Raw genomic sequence first — 24,677 nt, 5'->3', positions numbered from 1 at the left:
GAGGCTTTGGGTATATATCTCTCAAATCGATGCAACTTGGCTTTTGGATCCCTCCACCTCTAGTTTAGCCAATGCAAAGGAGACGGATGTTTGTTAGAGACTAGTTTATTTTATTTGAAATATACTCATGCACGGTTACTGAGAAAAATCATGTGAGAGATGAAGAGGGTGAGGTTTGAATTTCTTAACTATTAGGCCTCATTCAGCGTAAAATACTTTCTTATAAAATTTATACTAAGTTTTATTGGATAAGCCAAATTTTGAAATTCCTATCATTTATTTGAGTAAGAGGATTCTCTCTCTCTCTCTCTCATAGCTAGCCCATTAGATTATTCAGGGTTTTTAAAATATTAAAGATAAAATAAAATATCTGTTGACCTAGTCAACCCATTTTATTCATTAAATTAATAGCCCCAAACAACACTTCTTCAATTTCTAAGAAAGTTACATTAATATTTAATTAGATTACTATGGGAGCAAAGGATGCCAGCAAAAGAGTCTCACCCTATTTAACCGTAAATCAATTTCAAGTGAAATCGATTTATACAAATGCCTTCGATCTGGTACTTTGTTTGAAAATTTGTTGGATTATTCCGGCAAATTAGCGGGTCACCACTATAGTTCATAAGTAAAATTATAATGATCATCATTATTAAAATAACACCAGTGCATAACAAGTGATAAGGTCCGAGACACTTGTGAATAGGGCCTAGCATAAGGATGTGAACATGATTTGAATCTTTCAACTAGTAGGTGCTTTGGTAGAGATGTGAAATATATCTTGGGATCTCAAATCTCCAAAAAACACGATCAAACTCTGTTATTCGTGAAATATGTGATATCAGGAGACGCCCTAGAGACGTGTGAGGGTTTGTAATATTTTATTCAAAATAGTGGAATCGTTGGCTTGTCGCTCTGCTGTGGACGTAGCCCATACCAAACTGGTTGGGTGAACCACGTAAATCTGTGTGTTTTGTGTGTGATCTTTCATGTTTTTGTATTTGGATTTGGATACAAAATGACGGGCGTGGGTGGGTTGGGGGGGGTGGCGCTTGTGTTGTGTGTGTGTGTGTGTGTGTGTGAGAGAGAGAGAGAGAGAGAGAGAGAGAGAGAGAGAGAGAGATGTCTGGCTATTGTTGTAGCAAGGTTGAGGAGCAGCGAGGGTGAAGGTAATTGCCACAAATATTGATTTCCATATAATGTCTTGCGTAACAGAATTGAAAATCAGATTTTTTTCACTGCTGTAGCTGCTTTGGTAAGGATTTGAACTTTTGGTTGCGCTATAAATCCCAATAATCAGTTTATGACACAATCAACTCTCAAAATTCAAAACGAACAGGGCCTAAGTTTTGGAAGGTTGCACTTGGTATAAAGCCCATCACATGCTTGGATCCATATGCATGCCCTTAGATATAAGAGCCCATCTTGGGCTTCAACCTGGATGGGGCCTCAATATATTTGTAAGGGCAGCTTTAGGCCAACCCAGACCCAACTCAGCAACACTGTTAGGCTCCATCTGGTTGTAATCCTATGAGGTGAGGTGACGTGAAGTGGGCCTCATGTGGAGTGAATAAATATAAGATATAGCCACACCCGATTTGGCTTGCTTATCGGAAAGAATGATGGTTTCCAACTTGCAAGTATTTTCTAATCAGACAATGTAATTGACTATCTTTTGTGTTTGTTCAAGGAGTGATAGAATTCCTTAACCTTGTTTCTAGTTATAGGTGGGTGTTGCCCTGGCAAATGTGACCTTTCAAATGTCAGGTCCTCTGCTAAAGGGAGAGAGTAAATTGGGACTCCAATGTAGGCCTAGTGAATTCTTATGGGGCTGGATTGCCTAAGAAAGTGCTCCAGCATTCTTGACTTTGTGACAGCCATGAAAATGGAGATTCTATCATTTTGAATCAAACATTGGCACTGCAAAGATTTGCTTACAATTCCCTATGGAAAAGAACTTGTTGAGGACTATTTGGAGCAAACCTTTCACTAGCCTTTATAGCATAGCCCTATTCACACATTTCTTCTACTTTCAGATTAGTTATTGATGTTTCAGGGCCTAAAATAGCTATTTACCTACTTACTGCCATTCCTGCTGTCAAACACTGCATTTGTTTTGTTCCTCGCATTTTTTAAACAGAAAACATTGCTGATAACTAAGAGCATAGGTCACATAATGGACAAAATATGCTAGCCAGTTACAGGGGATATTAACAGAAATCTGAAATTGAAAGGTGAAACAAAATGCCACGACAGAAATATTACCTCTGTTGGGAAAGCCAGTCTGAACTGCTTAATAAAGATAGAGGGTGATTCATCTGAGGAACCCAGTTGGGGGAACCGGATCAATTCCTAATGGAGACTCTAAACCAGTTAGAGAGTGAAGCCTTCCAATTTACATGGGATCTGATTGAGCTTTAACTAGGAGAGATGTATGGGGAGTTAGACACTCAGGGATACATGATCAATCAGGAGATCTGTAAAAGTTGTAAAATTTTAAGCCTATGGGAATACCTGCAAAAGACCAGCTCTAAGAGTCCCTATAACTGGTGAAATTCAGCTTATTATGATTGAGGCGGTCAACTTGACATTAATACAACCACATCTACGTGAGTCTAGACATTTTCTCCAACTCCCCAACCAATTAGAGTTTTTATTTTTTGAATGGCAAAGAGAGAATTTATAAGAAAAAAAATGAGAGGAGAGAGACACGACCGAGATGGTCGGAGTTACACGATAAAAGACAAGAAGACAACAGATAAATAAAATACAAGAGCTATGAGGGTGACAAGAAATCAAAAATCTCAAGGGTGGCCCTGCTTACACCTGCTCGGGCGAGTCTATCCGCATCGCTATTGCCACAATCTCTTCACATGCTGAAAACGGACTTGGATCAATCATATCGGTAAATCTCCACGGATGGGGGTTGGCTACCGTCCATCCAGCTAATTATATTAAACGAGTCTCCCCCAACAATCAACCTACTTATGTCCCTCTCCTCTAAAATTCTAATACCTTTTTAAGACAGCTCTTAAGTCTGCTTCATTGGAATCCACGATACCAATTGGGCCAGAGTATGTCCAGCTCGTGCTCATCATACCCTGATCATCCCTAAGAACTCCTACGCCAGTTGACCCTGGGTTGCCAAAAACTCAAGCCGTGGAAGTTGAGGTTCAAGACCCTTTGTTCAAGAGGAGCCCATTGAGATGTAAAGGGAGACATCTGTCCTTTTTTCATGGCTTTCCATGAGGGCATAGTGTTGGATAGGGGCATTGGGACCACATTCATAACATTGATTCACAAAGTTTAAGTGATCGTGAACTTGTCAGACTTTAAACTTATTAATTTGGTGAGAAGTCTTTATAAGGTATTGGCAAAAGTTCTGGCAAAGCGTTTAAAGATCTTACCTAAGGTCATCTCCAACACCCAATCTGCTTTTGTCCAAGAAAGGCAAAATCTAGACTGTTTTAATTGCAAATGAAACAGTGGATTACTACCATAAATCTGGCAGAAAAGGCATATTTTGTAAGCGGAATATGGAGAAGGCTTGTAATACGGTGGATTGGAACGGTCTAGAGTATTTGATCGGTCGGATGAAATTTGGTGACAGATGGCGAGCATATATGAGGAGGTGTGTCTTCTACATGTTTTTTCATCCTCGTGAATGGTTCCACTAAAGGATTTTTCATATCTTCAAGAGGGTTGAGATAAGCATATCCTTTCTTATTCTTGATAGTTGCAGAAACTCTAAGTAGAATGATTGATAAAGGCAGAAACTATGGAATTATTGACGCCTTTAAGATTGGGGACCAAGGAACGGAAGTATCCCATCTCCATTCTGCTGGTGGCGCTCGTTTTCAGTGAGGTAGATATTGGGAAAGTGTAAAGTTTGAAAGCTATCCTTAGGTGTACTTAAGTGGTTATCAGGCAGAGATCCAATTTTCGAAGGGCGAGATTGTTGGGCATTCGTATTTTTGGATCTTGGCAGGTCTCCTTTGGTGCTCTATTGATTAGTTTCCAATCACTTATCTCCGTCATCAGTTAGGTGAAGGCAGGCCCAAGAGGCAGGTGTATAATCCTATAGTCGAAACGGTAGAGAAAAGACTCAAAACTTGGAAGCAGTGATTGGTATCGTTAGGGAGAAGAATTAATCTAATTAAGACAATTCTTGCTAATATTCCATTGTATTTCCTATCGGTTTTCAGAAGCCCACTAAGTGTGATCAATCGGATTGAGGTGATCCATAGGGATTTTCATGGGGTGGCAGTGATGAAAAAAGGAAGACTCAACCAACTAGAGTTAAGGAGGTTAATATAAAAATTAGTCAGTAGATAATGTGTTTATGTAGTATGATAAGTCTGGTATATCCACTGTAAGCCGTATTTTTTTGAGGCATATGTGGATGAAGAAAAATGAACAGGTTTGGTAAGAGGATCCCATATTCCCATCCTCACTTTTCAATCCCATATGAGACACTCCAGTAGCTGCTTTGCCTAGATCCCTTCAAGACTAGGTTTTCTTACCAGTGATATGAAATGGGTTGGCATGTTTCTCATATGCACTACAAATGCTTGCTACATATATGGTTTCTATGTTCAAGCATGTACAGGTAAACCTATGGTGAGAGGACCCACATGTGTCGGTGCCTCTGTGTTGTAAGACATTTGTAAATATGCAACTCATACATTAGTAATGAACATCTCAGCAAAAGGAGACATACTCCCACATGATATCTACATAAACATGTAAGTTCAGGTGGTAAATCCACACATCCTCACAATCCTGTTCTCCATATGAAATGAACAAGTACCTTTCTTTTTTAATGATAAGATCAAAATGCATGTTTATAGTGAATGACCAGGAACCCTAGATCATTTAAGAAATGAAACAGCAAATCTAACCTTCTAAAATAGTTGAATATGATGGAACTGATGTCATAATTACAAATGCTTCAGATGGCTTTCATAAGCTACCATGCGAAAGATGCAATGCAAAAATCAAGGCACAGCAATGTACTATAAATTTTAAGTATTTTACATTTCGACCACTGGATCTGGTTTTCTGATATCCATCATGACTAATGATTTGTTTAATGGGATTAATTGGATCCTGGTTTCTTAAGCTTTAAACATCAAATTATTATTTGTTGACACAATTTTGTGCACCAGTTGCAACTCCACATTTTTTTTGAAAGGTAACAGTAGTTGCTAACTCCTCATGTACTTTATTGTTAGAAGAAATTTGTGGTCCTTTCGATGAGTTTACGAATATATTAAAATCTTGTTATCAGGTTCATTATCAGGAAAGAGCTGCAGGTTACCAGAAAAATGTTAAACTTTTGAACACCAAAACTGGCCTTATAGCTTTAAGTGGTTTTCAGAAGACAACAAGAAGAAGTTGAAATTAAAACATGGAAATGGTGCAAACTTTGAAAGAGAAAGATATGATATAATAAACACCAGCAATTCAAAGATAAATTTAAACCATATAAAGTTCGGAACGAATGTTCTCCATCCAAACAAGACCCTACCAAAACCCAGATAGAGATCTCGTCAGGAGTTAAGTTCAGAAATTCAGACCATAGTTTTCGAAGTTGCACCCCTCCTCACAAACCATGAATCGATTGGGGAAGTGATTTACGACTCTTTCCCTTTGGAATTACTCATGCATGAAATAGACCCCAAATCTGGAAACTAAGACTTGGACATGGTATGAGTGTAGCAGCTATAAACAACAACTTGCTCGCTATTATCTGTCTAATATTTACAGCAGAAACTTTTGAAAGCCCACGGGATGGGTTACAATACTCGCAAATTCCCTGTCGTTCAGAGAAAGTTCAAACAAATGACATTGAGCTTCTCTACGGCTGGTTTGCTGCCAAATCCCATCCTCTGAACCAAAAACATATATAAATGCTGACGTAGCCAGAAACTAAAATCTGCTCCACATATGCTTTTATACAACAGAAGAGAAGCTGATTTGCATACATAGACTAATAAAATAAAGGAAAAGGTTCCTGCAAACATCTCTATGTGCTCTCCTGGAATGTCTGAGAGCGGGACAAAGCCGCCGGGTTAGCTTGCAAGACCTGTGCAGAATCCAATGTGTGACCCTTGCCTTCCATCTTGGGCTGGAAAGCTTTGAAGATACCACCTTTTGTTATTCTTTCATTCTGATCTTGCTTAATACCAAGGGTGGCCCATATAGAACTCCTTGCAGCTTCATCTGGGTCATCAATTCTTAGTGTCTTGGGAACCCAAAGGCATTTCTCTGATTTTTCTTCTGCCTGTACATTTGTATCTCTGGAGTGCTTGCCTAAGGTTGGAGAGCCATTGCCCGAGCTATTGCTAGTAGAGGATGAGGGTGATGGGCCACCATTAGATGGAGCCCATGGCACATTCCATGTTCCACCGGCCCAGCCAGGCATGCAGCTCCAATAGGAGGCAGGCACAAATGGGAAAGGAATGGTTGGTGCGCAGAAGGCAGGAGCTGCGACCATCGGTGGTGTGCTCCAAGGGACTGGATTAGGGTTACCATTTTCAGGTCCATAAACCAGCTCGGATGAGCACCTACCAGCTGCCATGGCAGCAACATTGTTCCACCCCGGATTCCAAGGGTAAGGCCAAGGAGGTCCAGCATAGCACTGCACATGATGTGGCGGAGTAAGTCCACTACAACACCCTGGGATACCTCCTTGCTCCATCTGACCTGGATTTTTAGGTTGTTCAGTTTCCAAGCAAGTGGAGGTCGTCACGGAGGAACCGCATGACGGTTCCTCTACATTTTCGCCACATGCAACGGGGGGCCGTTCAACATTTTTCTTCTGGTTTCCGAGATTCAGGACATTTTCCATGGATTCACAGAGGGGTGCATCTGGCCCAAACTTTAGGAAAGTTCCATTACCCTTCAGAGGCCTAGGAGGAGTAGAAGGCCCGCACGACAGAACCTGATTATTGCCAACATGAGCGGCGTCGACCCGAGTGGTTGGTATTCCATCAGAAGATACCACAATGTGACGGTAATGCGAAGCTGAGTGCTTATTTTTCCGCCGCCCAGCACCCACAGGAACGTTTCTCATTGACCCCCCGGCTGTCCAGTATCTCTGGCAGTTTTTGCAGAAGTGCCTAGGTTGGTTGACATTGTAATTGTTGTAGTAACAGAATTTCGTGTCTAAACTGTTGCAGCGAGGACAAGGGAGGATCTTGTCCGGCTTCTTGAGAACCTTCACTTGTTCGGCTTCATCAGTTTCTATCGGGTCTTCCTCCGGCTTAGGGTTTGCTATTGCTTTGTCATCCTGACTTAGGGGTTGGTTGCCGTTTTCGTTGCCATTATGCATACAAGAAGTGCTATCTGGCTCACTTTGCTCTTCTGTGGGATCTGTCATCTGATCTTCAACTTCGGCACCCATTGTTTCTCTCCATGTATCCTGAAATTCGAAATCAAAACCAGTGACTTCACAATAAAGAAAATGATCTAGCATGCATTATGTTATTAAACCTATGATTTGTGGACAAGCACATGAGTGTCGCGTGTCGACACAGATATGGAGTGTCAGACATGGCAAATCTACAAAATTTAGAAACAGGGACACAGCTAAAATAGAAAGTATATATAACCATGATTTTGTGGATATGGATTCATGTCGAGTTTTGACACGGATACGAGTTGTATGGCATGGTAACATCTTAAAATTTAGAAATGGTGACATATACATACATATAAAATTACTGATTATGATTGTCACAATATAAATAGAGAGAACGGTTCCTACACATATGTGTAGATAAGTTATCTACACACTAGCTTAAAATACAGTGGGGGCCACATTATTTGGGTGATCCAAACCATTTATTTTTAAGGCCCTCACATAGATAGGGTGTCCACAAAAAATCAGATCCATAGGATCATCCTAACCATTCGAACTGTGGAGGCAAAAAATGGAGTAATTTGTGAAGGTTTAAAGACATCCATTTTACCTCCACAAATCGTACGGTTGGGATGATCCTATGGATCTGATTTTTTGTAGACACCCTATCTATGTGAGGGCCTTTATAATGGATGGCTTGGATCACCCAAACAATGTGGGCCCCCACTGTATTTTAAGCTAGTGTGTAGAGAACTCTCTACACATATGTGTAGGAACCGTTTTCTCATATAAATATGGTATTCATTTAGCAAACTACTATATCTTAATATTAAACTATAATCTAAAACAAACATAAGATAATAGAATAACAACGCATTCATTAATTTAATCTAGTTGTCTTCCGTCCATGGTTTTAAATTTCAGCCGAAACGTTTCGTTTCGGCCGAAATATTTCGTTTCGGCCGAAATATTTCGCTTTCGGTGGAAAACGAAACGAAATTCACAGTGAGTCGGAAAAGTACCAAATTTCGCCGAAACGTTTCGGAAATTTCGGCCGAAACGTTTCGTTTCGGTAAAATTTCGGTGAAATTTCGGAAATCTCAGTGAAATTTCGGAAATTTCGGTGAAACGTTTCGGAAATTTCGGTGAAACGTTTCGGTGAAGTACAAAATTTCACCCGAAATTTCGGAAATTTCGGTGAAACGTTTCGAAAATTTCCGAAATTTTTTTCAAGATTTCGTCCGAAATTTCGTACCAAAACCGAAACGTTTCGGTTTCGGTGATGACCGAAACGTTTCGGTTTCGGTGATGACCGAAACCGAGATTTAAAACCTTGCTTCCGTCTCGAATATACAACGAGAAAGGGAGATACATTGAATATAGTATTGGAGTAATAGTTTCTTTAGGGTTTTAAGTTTAGGGGAGGGGATATAACATCAAATATTAGTTAAAGAGTAGCCAAAAAAGAGTTTATAATAAAAGGAGAGATAATAATAAAAGAGGTAAACTATATTTCGTGATTTATTTCTTTCCCTCTGATTTTTAAAAAATAATAATAAAAGAGGTAAACAAAATATGCAATAATAAAAAAGAATGTCACACTTGACACGGCACAAAAACGTGCCCACACGCCCACATTTTTTTTTGTAAGTTGACATATTTCATTAATATTCAGATAGCAATCGGGACCATGAGTCTCAGCCTGCAATACAAAATATTAAAGTAAATTGGGACGGGCATGACCAGGACCAATTCAAAAATAAACAAAAACATTTACAGTAGAGTGTAAGCATTCCTATTCTCTATTTTGTAGATTGCAATCTTTTCATCTTTTCTTACAAGCATGTGCATTTATCACCTGAACCTGTTAAGACTCCATCTAACTCCTAACCAGCAACCTGGAATTCAAAACCAGCACCCTCTTGGACTTTAGGATGATTGAAAACTCAAAAGCTACTAAAATTTACCTCCTTAAACTCCAACACTTCGGAACTAAGACACTCCCAGAAAAAATATCATAGTTAAAGCATCCAGACAAGAGGCCTAAGCAAAAGAATGAATCTCTCAAACTACAGCTATAAAAAGTAATTTCTGGATAATCAACAAGTCAATCATAAAGCTATTTTGACGGTAGATTCCTGGGGTAATGCAGAAGGGATCCATCCTTCAGGATCTACGACCCCAAAATCTGAAACTTCAAAAATCATAGTCTCGCCTGAATTTTCTCAATGCCTTCTTTTTCCTATCTTTTTCGTTTCTATATCTGTTTCTTTTCTGTTCTTCCTCTATTCCTATTTTTCCTTTCCTTTTGCCTTCTCATTCTAACCAGCTAGATTTTTTTTTTCCTCTACTCCTATCTCCTTCTTCTTTTTCTCTTTTTTTTTCCGAGGCCGGAAGGCCTTTCATACAGGGTTACTAACCTCGGCCCCCTTATCCCCATTTTCCTTTCCAATTTCTCTTCGCTCCTTCAGATCCCTGATAGCCATAGAACGAAATAAATTTTTTGTGGCTTCCAAATTGTCATCGAAACCTATTCCGAAGACATCCCCTATTTCCAGAAGTTCATCCATTCCTCAAGAAGAATGACTTTATCTTCTTCTGATTCCAGAAAGTCCACCAACCTTGAATCCGCTTCTTGTCTATCCTCAACCACACATATTCGATTTCGAATCTCCAAACTAACTTCCCGGTCTAGGGAGTCCCTTGACTCCTGGGAGACACCTTCTGAGATACCCATCAAACTCTCCAAACGCTCAATCTCTGCAGCCTTAACCTCCTCCGAACGTTGGCGACGGGCTTGACGCTCCTCTTCTAAAGCCTTTTTTAAGAAATCGAACTTGTATATCGATCCGGCATAACCTTTGCACGAATTAACCCTAAAATGAATCCGTAATTTATGAAACTCCTGCTGATTCTAGCCCTAATGAGAAAACCCAATAAACAAATTGGGCTTTAGGGTTTCTAAAGCAGTAAAAATTCGTAACTTTCAACAAATATAAGAAATCCAGGATATAAAATCGATTTTAAGGCAATTAACGAATTCATATATCTATTCAGTATTTACAAATCTGTAATTTTCTCTTCTCGATATCCAAAGGAAAAAAAAAAAAACTCAGTAGGGTTTCTAAAATAACTAGAATCAATATTTTTTCATAGAAAATTCAGAGCTAAAAAAGGAAATTAAAAAAAGAAGGAAGAAAATAGAAAAAAGTTAAGAGAAAAACCATCTCTATTTCTCATTTGAACAAAACCCTAAACCTAAAGATTTAAACACAAAAGGGACCATACCTTTTCATGGGCTGGGTTCGATTTTGAAACCAGATGGGATTTCTTCGCTGACTCATGACTGTCTAATAGCGGGATTGTCTTCCCAAAAAGCTTGATCGCAGGATCTCTGATCTCAGACATATCCTAGCCGTCCGATTCCCCACGTTTCTCCCTTGCTGAAACCTAAGCGCACATCCTTCACCAGAAGCAGAAAAACAGAGAGAGAGACCAAAAACTGAGAGAAAAGCACCAACAGCGTGACTGGGAGGGAGTGTGAGAGAGAGAGAGGGGATTTTTTTTACCGGGGAATGCCGGTTTGGTTTTATGCCAGATGTTCATCCATGTCAGCATCTCGATCGATCCTCAGCCACTATTCCTCGTGGCTGTGGATGTAATTGCATGACGTCATTGACGGGAATGGATATGATGCAAACCGGAATGGAAAAGAGCCCCTCCCGCTTTGCTTTTTAGGCTGCATTAGTTACTATATTGCCCCTGCTCATATTTACAAATGACTACGGCTTGCCTTTCATCTACAGTATTTTAAAGGAAAATTTGTTAGGAAAATGCAAAGATTTGATGATATTGTGAAGTAAGGGTAGAGTTGCAGAATTTTTAAAAGAGGGGTTGTCAGGTTTTTAAAAGACGAAAATACCCTTCTTTAGTTTTACTTTTAACCCATTAGTTTTAACTTTTAACCCTTATTTTTACATTTCATTTTAACCTTCTCTCTGTTTCTCTCTTCCCAAACGACTCGCCGGAGAAACTCGCCGTCGACCTCGTCTCCGACGTCGCTCCCGACGGCCGTTGTACTCGCCGGAAGCAGGAGACCCATAAACTTTCACCGTTTGTCACTTTTCCCATTCTCTCTTCCCAAACGACGGTTTATCTCGCCGGAGAAACTCGCCGTCGACCTCGTACGTCTCTCCCGAAGCCCGTTCTACTCGCCGGAACCACGACATAGTCGGCGGAAACCACCCCCTCTCGCCGGAATTCAGTTTTCTCCCCTACACGAAGGTAATTTTCAAATATTTCTTCTAGGGTTTAGTTTATTTTGGGTTTTTTTTAGGGGTTGGATCTCACACACTTCTAACAATGTATGTTGCTCTACATTGCTCTGTGAAGCTCTTTTAAGTGCCTCTTGACTAGTGTGTGAGACGGATATGCATTAGTATGTAATTTTTAAGGCTTTGAAATGGTTTCGAAGGGGTTTCATTTGGAGGGTTTTGGAATTTTGAGGGTTTCAATGGGCTGGAACTATTAATTGTTAGGAACAAAATATTTTGATATAGGGTTTGTAGGTTTTCAATGGTTGGGCATTGATTTTTGGTTTGAAAGGGTTTGATTTAGGGCTTTAAATGGTTTCAATGATCTCATTTAGGGTTTCAATGGGTTTGAATGGTTTAGGGTTTGATGTAGAATTTTTCAATGCTTTAATTTAGGGTTTCAATGGTTTCAGTGGTTTAAATGGGTTAATTTAGGGTTTGGTTTCAATGATTTCAATGGTTTGAAAGGGTTTCATTTAGGGTTTCAAACAGCATTTTGGGATTGAAAGGGTTTCATGTAGGGTTTCATTATTTTCATTTTGGGTTTCAAAGTATTTCAATGGTTTAGGGTAAAATTTAGGGTTGATTTAGGATTTCAATAGTTGTCAATGGTTTGAGTAAGGGTTTTAGTTGGGGTTTCAATTCTTTCATTTAGGGTTTCAATGCTTGCAATGGTTTAAGGGGTTTCAGTTAGGATTTCAATGGGTTTCAATGGTTTCATTTAGGTTTTCAATGGTTTCGGCATATTTCATGTTGGATTTCACTCTAGTTCATAGGGTTTCATTTAAGGTTTGAAAAGGTTTCAATGGTTTATGGTTGCATTTATGGTTTCATTTATGCTCTGTATGGTTGCCGGGTTTTTTTTGTTCCTGGGAGTTATGTGGGAGAAAAAAATACCCTGGGAGATAGGTGGGAAAAAAAAAGTCCTAGAAGTATCCTGGTAAAATAAAAATCCCATGTTTGGTTGACCGGATTATGGTGGGAAAAAAAAAACCTTTGTTTGGTTGGTTGAAATGTTGGGTAGAAAAAAAATCTTCTGAAGCTTATTTTTGGTTCCTGAGTTTATTTTTGTTCCTGGGGTTATCTTGGGATGGGATGAAAAGGCAATCATTACAAAAGTGGGATTAAAAAATTCACCCCACAAGTAATCATTACAAGAGTGGGATTAAAATAAACCTAGTGCTAAAAGGCAACCAAACATGGGATGGGACCAAAATTTAACTAACTCTCTCCCACATAACTCCCACAAAAAAAATCGGGCAACGAAACAGAGCATTAGTGTTTCATATAGGGTTTTAATGGATTTAATGGTTTGAAGGATTCATTTATGCTCTGTATGGTTGGCAGGTTTTTTTTGTTCCTGGGAGTTATGTGGGAGAAATAAATAGCCTGGAAGATATGGTGGGAAAAAAAAAACCTTTGTTTGGTTGGTTGAACTGTTGGGTAGAAAAAAATTCTTCCGAAGCTTATTTTTGGTTCCTGAGTTTATTTTTGTTCCTGGGGTTATCTTGGGATGGGATGAAAAGGCAATCATTACAAAAGTGGGATTAAAAAATTCACCCCACAAGTAATCATTACAAGAGTGGGATTAAAATAAACCTAGTGCTAAAAGGCAACCAAACATGGGATGGGACCAAAATTTAACTAACTCTCTCCCACATAACTCCCAGGAACAAAAAAAACCCGGCAACCAAACAGAGCATTAGGGTTTCAATGGTTGCATTGGGGTTTGAAAGGGTTTTATTTAGGGCTTATGAAATTGGAACCAGTATTCCATGGAAGTTGGATCCATGGAACCAAATATTAGAAAGTTGGAAGCAGTATTCGATGGATCCTCTATCTAGTAATATTGGTTCCAACTGTGTAATTTAAGGTTCCCTGGATCCGCTAATCAGTAATCTGTTCCAACAGTCTAATATGTGGTTCCAACTGTCGAAATTGTTGTTCGAAAGGGTTTCATTTGACTTGGTATTTCAGCATTTTTCATTTTCGGTGTGAAAGGGTTTCATTCAATGCGTTAAAGGCTTTCACTTGGGGTTTCAATGGTTTTGAGTGGTTTCAATGGTATGAATGGATCCTCTCTGCGGTAAATACTAATTCCAATTTCATAATATGTGATTCGAAATGTTGTTTTAGTGGTTCCGAGGATCCTGTGACAGTGGTTTGAAGTGGTTCGGAGTCTGTAAAGAGTGGTTTTGTTTGAAGTTTGTAAATGTTTTAAATTCAAGTATCTATATAGTGTTCCATGTGTGTAATAGTAATTAAATGTGGTTTGAAGTGTGTTATACTGCATCGTACTTTTGTGAATGGAATAATAGTGTGTTTGAAGTTTCTTTTCGTTCAAGTATCTTGTCCTGGTTTCTGCAGAGAAGAAGTGGAAGTGGTTCTCTTTTTCGTATTTGCAACCCCCTAAAAACCTAAGCCAAAACCCCAATATAGAGATCATGCCGCGCACGAAGAACACGAAGAACGCGAAGAAGACTGCCACTGTGCCCGAAGGCTCTTCCAGCCGCAAACGGAAAGGGAAGGCTGTCCGTGAGCCCTCCCCTCCCTCCCCTCCCTCCGAGGAAGCCGAATATACGGGCGAAGGAGAGGAGGATGTCGAGGTCGGGTCCGTGAAGGCGGCATCCTCCGTTCGTCGTATAGAAAGGAAGGGCATATTGCGAGGTAGGAAAATCGTCTTTGAAAATCTTGTCGCATATGATGTTCGATCCCTTTTTTGTGGCCTTTGGATGGGTCAATTTTCTCGGAGTACACTGCGATTCATACCCGACTCTTGTGAAACAATTCTATGCCAATTATAGAGTCGACGAAGATTATAAGTTCTTCCAGTCCACAGTCAATAATAAAACCTTTCGCATGACCATGGAGAAGTTTTGTGAAGTCAACTCTCTTCCCACCACAGGCGACGAGATTTTCTTCTGGCCCGGTACCATGGATGACTTTGTGGACCCCGATCCTGAGGACGATGCCGAGGGACGCGAGATCCCTCCTGCAATCCTCTAAGATCTCCACAAAGTGAAGGAGAGCTCTGCCAAGGAACTCTCGAAACTGATGCCACCCTCATAGCATAGCTCGAGTGGCGATATAAAAAGAAAGAGATATGTCTTGATCCGGACCCAGGGCTCGAAACCGAGACATACCTAAAATAAACTCAGAGTCGCCATCCATGGACATGCCATGGAACCAAAACAAATGCTCTGTTTGCAATGGATAACCAGAGATACAAAAGGTCCGTGCCTGATGACGAATGGGGAAGGGGTTAGGCGCCCCCAATTCGCCCAAGTGCAAGCACCTGGTCTCTTATGCCATTTATTATTAACTCCAAAGAAGTTTGGGTAAAAATCATGTGAAATGGGAACAATCCTCAGGATTCGTCTACCTAAGCATGCATTTCCTGAGGATAAAATAATAAGCACACATAAAATAAAATGAAAGATGTGGCACCTAAGCATAGCTAGGTTATGAGTGACATGCCTAATGGGTGTCTAAGTTCTGATGTGCAAACACATGCAAGCTATAGCTAAAAGGTATAGGATCAGTACTAGAAAATAAGAAAAACACATCAAAACACACAATAACAATACAACAAATCCTAAGACTCTAAATTATTAGCCCGAGTCCTCGGATGGTCTGGTATTCATCCAAAGAAGCCTACGTATCCCCGCCTCCACGAGAATCAAGGCAACGTAGTTCTTCGTACCTATTCTAAGCTAGGATGCCTAAGACACCTAGACCTCTATCCTAGACTCGATCTAAAAGACCGGACTAATTATTAAAGCTTCTTGAACGATTATTTAAATTCCAGTGAATTGTAGATTTTAGGACACCCTATATGTCCTAGCTAAATGCAGGTTAGCCCTAAGCTAATGCAGGTGGTTCCTACAACCTATGTGTAGCTAGGCTGTGTGTCCTAAGGAAAACCAAGGGATCGCTAACGTATCCAAGACCTAGTCATCAGTCGGCGATGTGAATCGCCAACTGACCGGACGGAGGCGCTCCTATAACTCTAGGACAGACCCCTAACTCTAAAACAAGCACACAACAAACAAACAATCAAACAACCTATCAAAAGAAAAACCCTAACTCTAAAACTCTCTATCTAGGAGAAACTCCTAACTCTAGAGGAAGATCTTTTGAAAACAAGATTTTAAAGGTTTTTGAAGAAGGTTTAAAACATTTATTTACAAAAAAAGTTTGGCTGGACTTGGGATGTAAATCCCAAGCTGCACTACGTACCTCGGAAGAGGATCAAGCCAACGTAGTTCGAAAATCGAACTCGCCTACTACGCTTCTAAAAGAAACACTCAACACTTAAGATTTTTTAAAGGTTTTTTATGTTTTTCAAATGTTTTTGATATTTTTAAAGTTTTCAAATGTTTTTGAGATTTAAATTTCTAATGTTTTTGGATTTTAAAGCTTTTCCAATGCTCAAGACCTTTAAATGTTTTCAATCTTAAAGGGGACACGCAAGTAATACCATAAACTAAGGCAAAGCCTTAAAGCAAAAAGGGGAAACCCCAAACAAGCAACAAAGGTCTCAAAGAGACGATCCACAACAAGAAACTGGCGTCTCAAAGAGACAAACCACAACAAGAAAGATAGCGCCCCAAGAACAGAGAAAACAATCTAAGATCCTAAGCAGGGAAGGCTCTATATGACTGAATTAGTCTCTAATGGAAAAACTCCTAACTAATAACACTAGGGAGGAAGTACAAATGAGTCAGAGACTGTAATAACACTACAAATGATGAATGAGTCAAAGACTCTCTAGTCAGGGCTGACTCCTATGCGAATGGACTATCGAATAAGGAGAAGCTCACAAGTAAAAAGAATAAAAGACCATGTGCATAGTTGGCAAAGGTGAAACACCCAGCCGGGCCGGACAGCTACCTAGCCCTAGGGTGCAACAAATGTGCAACCCAATACCCATAAGGGTAGGGGTATGAAGCCAAGCCGAGAAGGGTGTTCTCCCAAAAACCAAACGACGCACAAAGATGAGGTTAAGCAAGAGAATGAGACTGGGCAAGTCTCCTATATACAAAGGAGGGGTATGCTATTTGGACTGAGCAAGTCCCCTAAGGATGGGCTTGGGCTAGCGCCTTCATCGCCCCGATACAAGCATTAGAATCAATATAGGCTCAAAACAATCTAAAAAAAAAAAGAAAAGGTGAAATTTCCACTCAACATGTAATTTTCACAAAAAATGGTCAAAAATGCCGAACAAGTCATGGGAATGATTCAATATATGATTTAAAACTTGTTACCAAGCTCAAAACATCCCAAACACTCATTAAAATTGAATAGAGCTCATATTGTCCATGATTTTCAAGAAATAGCACAATCATGACATATAATGTTAAAAGTGCAACTTTGAACTGACTTTTAGACCCCTCAAACATCAAAACCATCAAAAACTCTACCAATCAAAATTGTAGATCTCAGCATGAATGACATTCTCTCAGTTGACCAGTTCGTTCGGATCTAGCCAGAAGTGTCCGGAAAATGGCCTCTTCCGATCCATCGCCATTAAAAGACATATTAGCGTTTTAACTGAAAGTTCGGGCTCAGTTTTGACACTTAAAACATCGCTTCTGGAAAAATTCACTCAAGGACAAAGTATTAGAAAATCTTGTGAAGAACATTTTTTCTTTGTATGGCTTTGGACGAAACAGATCTGGAATAGCCTAAAAATGGCCAGCAAGCTGCTGTTGCAGAAATGACAGTTTGTTTAAAAAAAATGAAGCTTGCAAGTCGTTTTTGACATATTAAAAAGCATTTATGGAAACATTTGCTCAATAAGACAGTTTTAGGAAACATTATAACAAACACTTTTCCAGTTGACAGTTTTGAGCAATTCCGATCAGAAGCAGCCCAAAAATTACTCGACACGATAATTTCTAAAACACTTGGAACAAAAATATCATTATGGACTAAACTTTAAACGAGCATAACTCTCTCGTCTTTTGGCCAAATTTGGGCCGCCATATGTCGAACTGACCGGCTTGACGAGATCTACAAGATTGATATGTTTGCTTTTTTAAAAGTTTTGAGTATTTGAGGTCGAGAAAGGAAAAAATTCATAACTGGACAGCAAAGATCACCATACCTAGGAGAATACACACTCACTCACACCCATACACACACATATATATACGCAGACATATGTTCACATATATACACAACACACACTCACACACACAGACATACATACATTAGCCACTGAGAAAAACGAATTCCTAAATGCATGCAAAACCATTCCACAATTCTCAATTAAAGGCAGAGCATAGGACCAAAACTCATTTGACAACACCGTGGAAATCACAAAGTGAATCACTCAAGGACAGGCACAATATAAGTTTCTAGATGGACCGACCTTGATTTTGATTTTCAGTTCAAGCACAATGGAAAGGAGATACAGTACTTGTCAGTTTAAGATAATGAAGATGAACGATAACAGTTTTCCTTTCAAACACAATAAAAACGAACTTCCAGTGGGTTAACAAACAGCCCTTACACCAGTGTAGTAAACTAAATATGTAAACGAATGCATTACCAGTGACTTATTCACCCCTTGGACATAAAACTGAATTGGTGGAATAAAATGAGATGAGTTTGGTTGATGGGCTAAAATGTGCTTAAGACAGGGGTTGAAATGTGTTTAGGAATGTGCATAAAACCGAGGCTGAACTATGGGACAGATTTGTGCCAAAACTGGGACAGCAACATGGAATGAATTTATCCCAAAACAAGGGCAGCAACATGGACTGAAGTGGGGACATAATTTGTGCTAAAACAAGGGTGAGTTGTGAACAGATTTTTGTGCTAAACATGGCTGAATATAGGGACAGATTTGTGCCAAAACTGGGACAGCAGCATGGACCGAACTGTGGGCAGAATCGTGCCTCAAATTGGGGCAGAGATGCGCTTAAAAATGGGGTGAATCATGGGTGAAAACTGTGCTGAAACAGGGAGCAGCAGTATGGACAGCATTTATGTTAAAACAAGGGCAGCAATGGGGCTGAAATAGAGGTGAATCTGTGCTGAAACGGAGGTAGCAATAGGGTGCAAACCTGGGGCAGCAACATGGACCGGGTTGTGAAAGAACTGGGACTGATTCGGGAGGGGAACCATGGACAGAATTGTGCTAAAACAGTGGGGCTGAAATGAAGTGAATAAACTGATTTTTATACACAGAAATAGGAGCTGAAATGATGTGCAAACAACTAGTCCTCCCTATAGATCTGCTATACACAGTTCACACGTATGAGAACAAATAATGCACAAGTACCCTACAAACCAATACATGCAGCAGAAATCTGTTATAAACAGTCCATACATATGAGAATAACTCATGCACAAGTACCCTACATACCCCAATATGTGCAGCAGACTAAACGATGAAGTAGTCGCTGTGAATAGAGATTACCAGATGCACGGAGTCTCGCCGGAGTTAGATCGGGTTGTGAATTTTTTGCCGGATTCAATCAGCCCCCTAGTGATGACAAAATGGTGGAGGACCGGAGGTAGGAGTCGGAAGTAGAAGAAGAAGAGGCACGGTTATGGGTTGGGGCAGATTTCCAAATTAGAGGGTAGCTCAGGTGGCTGTTATGGAATAAAGTAGAAGAAGAGGGTTTTGGTGTTAGAGATGAAGGTGGAAGAGATGGTGGTAGAGGGTTTAATGGATATCGGTTGAGATAGTGGGTTTCGGGCTATGCTAAGGAATGGAAGGGAGCCCAGTTAGGCCATATGCAAGTGGGAAGGGGATCAAATTTTTCTAAGGTAGGAGGGAGTGGGAATTCCTTTGTTTTTTTTTTTTTATCTCCTTCCCTCTGTTTTCTCCCTACGAGAATGAGTTCTCTCTTTGTGTTCTATCCCTCTCCTCCATCCTTCAATTAAGGGTAGGTTCAATTAAGAATCAAAGCCTCTTTCCATAAAATATTAGTTGTTCCCTAAATAGTGTATAGAAGATGCCATCCACATTTTGCAAAGCAATTTTTTATTTTAGCAAATGTGATGCAATCATTTTAAAATTAATATTTTAAGCATGCACTCATCATTATACTATTTCTCAAATTGAAAACCGTATGGCTCCATGCAAGGGAAGAAGAAAAATACTACCTTTCCAATCACCATGCTTCTCTTTTCTTTCTTTTCTTTTTTTTAAATTGCTATTTTAAACAACACCACACCCATTCCCATGTTCAAAACCATGTGGCTCCATGTAAGGGAAAAGAAAAAATGCTACCTTTTCAATCACAACATGCTTCCCTTTTCTTTCTTTTTTCCTTTTTTTTTTAAATTGCTATTTTAAACAACACCACACCCATTCCCATGTTCAAAACCGTGTGCCCTCTTTCAACAAATTTTTTTTTTTATATTTAGCTTTAATTAATAAAATACCCCTCCATGAAGTGTTGTACAAGCAACCCTTTTCTTCTCTTAAATCATTTGCCATATGATCTAGACCGTCCAAGCAATATGCCATTGCCTATATGGATTGCGCCCCCTTAAATCATTCCTCTATGACGATCCAGACCATCCAATTGATGGGTCCCAACCTAGGCAGGTTGTGTCCTCCTAAATTATTTCAATGGGCTGATCTGATCTGTACAATTGATGGGCTGAAATGTAAGTTGGTTGCACCCTCGAAAATCTCTTCTATGGGATGATCTGAAGCATTCAAATAATTGGCTATCAAGTGATAGGCTTGGATCACTCATAATGTGGGCCCCCTGAGTCTCTCCCATTGGATGATCTAAACCATCCATTTGGATGATCCATATTGCAAATTAGTTGTGCCACAAAATTAATTCTAATTAGAATAATTTCAACCATCAATTTGACGATCCACAACTTCAAAAATCATTTTCAAGAATGGTTCGGATCGTTTGGTGGGCCTCAACATGGAATAGATGTGGACCCAAATTATTTCGATAGAATGGTCTGAACTGGTTCATTTGATGCAACATAATGTAGATTGGCTGCGCCCCTCTAAATCATTTCTGTAGGCTTATCTGAATAACTCAACTTGATGATCGTAACAAAATTGGTTGTTAAAACGACTTCTCTGAGATTTTGACCGTTCTCTTGATGGTCATCTTTAGGCGTTGGATCAAAGTAGTTCAAAACTCATTTTTCACTAAAACAATGTGCGGGCCCCCCTGTTTGATCCAAATCTAAACAAATGCTCAAGGCGGGCCCACCAAACGGATCCAAATTCTCTTTTGCTCGGATTCTTATGAATAATCTCTCTCAACACTTAACGGAAAAAATGCGAAACATGGCGGAGATGATTGGATGGGGTTTTGCCCAAGCATAGCGAACTTGGGTCCGATCAAAATGGGGTGTCTACAGATGCCCCTCTTTGGCAGAGCGTGTGTAACACGCGAATGGCAAAGCTGAACAGACAACGCATTTTGATCGACCCGAAAACAAAGCAAACCAATTTTTTTTTTTTTTTTTGGTTCTAAGAACGATATTTGCAAAAGCAAAACAGTAAAATACATGACAACAAAAATCAAAATTTAGAAGCAAATAAGGCAGTGGCCTCTCATTGACTCTTAACTCGGCAAACATGACATCTCAATGAGATAGTCTCTCTCTAATACTCATGACTCAACTATCTAAACTATTTAACAAAGATGAAGGAACGATTATAAAAACACAAACACACACACTATTTTTTTTTTTTTTCAGGCTAAGCCAAAGTAAACATAACAATTGCTCAAAGAGCACCAACCAAACAAACAAACAAATCATTCCAATCACTCAAAGAGTTTTCATTTTACCACCGAGTTTTTATCCTGGAATCGACAGCCAGAAAATACCTGACATAACAAAGTTAGAGGTCGAAGGAAGAAACAAAGTCTATAACATAGCAAAGCTAGGACGAAAGAGATACATCGAGTTTTTATCCTGGAGTCGATAGCCAGAAAACACCTGACATAACAAAGTTAGAGGTCGAAGGAAGAAACAATGGCTATAACTTAGCAAAGCTAGGAGCCAAGGAGATATATCGAGTTTTTATCCTGGAATCGAGAGCCAGATCATTCAAAACGGGTAAAGAATTGTTTGAGAAGACTCAAAGTTTCAATACCGGATTTCAAAACGGGTAAAGAATGTTTGAGAAGACTCAAACTTTCGATACCGGATTACAAGACGAGTAGAGAATATTTGAGAAGACTCAAATTTTCAATACCGGATTTCAAAACGGGTAAAGAATGTTTGAGAAGACTCAAACTTTCAATACCGGATTACAAGACGGGTAGAGAATATTTGAGAAGACTCAAATTTTCAATACCGGATTTCAAAACGGGTAAAGAATGTTTGAGAAGACTCAAACTTTCAATACCGGATTACAAGACGGGTAGAGAATATTTGAGAAGACTCAAATTTTCAATACCGGATTTCAAAACGGGTAAAGAATGTTTGAGAAGACTCAAACTTTCAATACCGGATTACAAGACGGGTAGAGAATATTTGAGAAGACTCAAATTTTCAATACCGGATTTCAAACGGGTAAAGAATGTTTGAGAAGACTCAAACTTTCAATACCGGATTACAAGACGGGTAGAGAATATTTGAGAAGACTCAAATTTTCGATACCGGATTTCAAAACGGATAAAGAATGTTTGAGAAGACTCAAACTTTCAATACCGGATTACAAGACGGGTAGAGAATATTTGAGAAGACTCAAATTTTCAATACCGGATTTCAAACGGGTAAAGAATGTTTGAGAAGACTCAAACTTTCAATACCGGATTACAAGACGGGTAGAGAATATTTGAGAAGACTCAAATTTTCGATACCGGATTACAAGACGGGTAGAGAATATTTGAGAAGACTCAAATTTTCAATACCGGATTTCAAAACGGGTAAAGAATGTTTGAGAAGACTCAAACTTTCAATACCGGATTACAGGACGGGTAGAGAATATTTGAGAAGACTCAAATTTTCAAGACCGGAGAGGATGCTATCTCAAGCTTTTTATTCTAAAAAATGATGGTCAGGTCGCTCCTATCATAACCTCCCAGAGATCAGAGGGGAGGAAAGATAGCTAAAACATAGCATAGCTGGAATAGATCTGGAAATCATAACCTTTACCACAGGTATAACTCAAAGGTATTTGACGAAATCTCGCGGGCATTGGCCCCTTTAAACAAATAAACCAAAACTCAGCCTATATTTTGAAAAATGCAAAACTCAATTTTAAATTCCAACGAGGATTGGATTTTTCTGAAGAAACTGATCAAGGAGCCTAGCTCGAAAGGGGATGTTTGAGCTTCTCTTATCTTTATTTGACAAGAATAGCCATCTCAACTCTAAAGTTTTGTTCGACGTCTTTTATGACTTGGGAAACCAAGTCATAAAAGATGCCCCTAGTATGATTTTATTTCCATTACAAGATTCATAAGAGAGCCAAACGCAAGGGTTCAACTGAAAGGCTTTCATTTCAAAGAAATGCTTGAGGTTACAAAGCTTTTACAAATATAGGAAAATGGGTTCTGCTCAAAGCATTCTTCCTCCTGCACTTCGTGATAACATTCCGAATAAACTTGAAAAGTTGCCCCTTCTGAACTCTGCTCTGTTCGGCTCTGTCCGCAGGAGATGCAACTTCTTACTTTTAAAGCTTATCACCCCAGCCTCAAGAGAAGTAAAGGCTAAAGTTGACCTTAAAGACCTGACTTTGACCTGACAATGAAAGATTTTGACACACGATAAACGAGACTTTGACAAATGACAGACGAAAACTTTGACAAATGCACTACATAGACTCTAAAAGAGACTGAATCTGCTTCTTAATTTGATAAATGTTTAAGGTGGTAACAGTCTACCGCTCTTAGGATCTTTTGAATACCGCATCTAAAAGTGTTTCATTCCTCTTTTCGGTATTTCAGTCACGGTTATTACCTCCTTTGGATTACTTAGCTTTAACCACTTTAACTTGAAGAAGTATCGAAAGAAATTATGCTGGCGCTTACTCAGACTCTGATGTAATGCCCAAAACGGAAGCACAATCGGCTTTCAAAAGCCATCCTCTGTGAAATCACTGCCATACCGAATTGCCCCTTCTAGGGTTTCGATTCAGCGGACCGCACGCCTTAATTTTTGTCTGGACTGTCTGCCCTTGCAGCTTTTTCCATCCAGCAGGCTTAGCACCCTGATTTTTGCCTAAGCCACCCTTTCGGGTTTTCAACTTAGCGGGTGAATGACCCTAACTTTTGCCTAGAACGCCCTTGCGGGTTTTCAGTCTAGCGGGTCCAAGACTCCATCATTTTTCTTTTCTCTTTTTTTTTACAAACCTGGGCCAATAACACCAGAAGGACTTTTAGGTAGGCTCGGGTTCAAACAGGATAACATTTGGTAAGTTGTGAGCAATTAGACCGAATCTGGATCCTCCAGACTGCCTACGTATCCCCAAAGAAAATGGGAATCAGGTCCCGCGTAGTTCGAGGTTAATATCTTTTATGACGAGAGTCATAAAAGATGCCCTTGGTTTAAGTTTGATAAAGAGATTTTGCTTTTGGCTCAAAGGAGTTTAGCAAAAAGGGGTTTTCATTTTTGAAATCTGGGCTATTGGCTTAACAGGCTCAAGTCGTCCAAAGATGGCCTTCCAGTGTTTTAGGCGTAATATTTCTTTAACTGATCCAGGTTTGTAGGTTCTGTTAATTTTTCTCCATTTTCATTGAGGAGTCTTACGGCTTTTCCTGGCAGGACTTCATCGACAATATAAGGACCAGACCAATTTGGACGAAACTTCCCTCTTGGATCAAATACCGGTGCCCTATAGGACTTCAAGACAAGATCCCCTGGCTTCAAATCTCGGACACGAACCTTCTTATTGAACGCCCTTTCAATCCGCCTTTGATACCCCTGGATATGGTACAGAGTTCGTAACCTCTTCTCATCTATCATCTGCAGTTCTTGATGTCTGGCCTTCGCCCATTCAGATTCTGGCAAGCTTGCCTCTATCATCACTCTTAGAGATGAGATTC

At 39.6% G+C, this 24,677-nt stretch overlaps 2 protein-coding genes across 2 annotated transcripts in view; one reads left to right on the top strand and one right to left on the bottom strand.

Moving 5' to 3' along the window:
• Positions 1-5,718: 5,718 nt before the first annotated feature.
• Positions 5,719-10,906, bottom strand: LOC143877671 (cyclic dof factor 1-like). Its single transcript, XM_077379856.1, has 2 exons — positions 10,655-10,906; positions 5,719-7,426 (listed from the first exon to the last, which is right to left on the bottom strand). The coding sequence occupies exons 1-2, from the start codon at positions 10,772-10,774 to the stop codon at positions 6,029-6,031; spliced, it is 1,518 nt and encodes a 505-aa protein (XP_077235971.1). The 5' UTR covers positions 10,775-10,906; the 3' UTR covers positions 5,719-6,028.
• A 420-nt stretch (positions 10,907-11,326) lies between these two features.
• LOC143876697 (uncharacterized) overlaps positions 11,327-24,677 on the top strand; it is a 36,159-nt gene continuing 22,808 nt past the window's right edge. The window contains exon 1 of the mRNA XM_077378383.1: positions 11,327-11,650. The gene's annotated coding sequence lies outside the window, so the exon portion shown is untranslated. The remainder of the gene's footprint in view (positions 11,651-24,677) is intronic.

This window comes from Tasmannia lanceolata, unplaced genomic scaffold, assembly GCF_043159265.1.
Source record: "Tasmannia lanceolata isolate RefF3 unplaced genomic scaffold, GAP_Taslan_0.1 ptg000005l, whole genome shotgun sequence".
NCBI lineage: Eukaryota > Viridiplantae > Streptophyta > Magnoliopsida > Canellales > Winteraceae > Tasmannia > Tasmannia lanceolata.
This window is presented reverse-complemented; position numbering and strand designations above follow the sequence as displayed.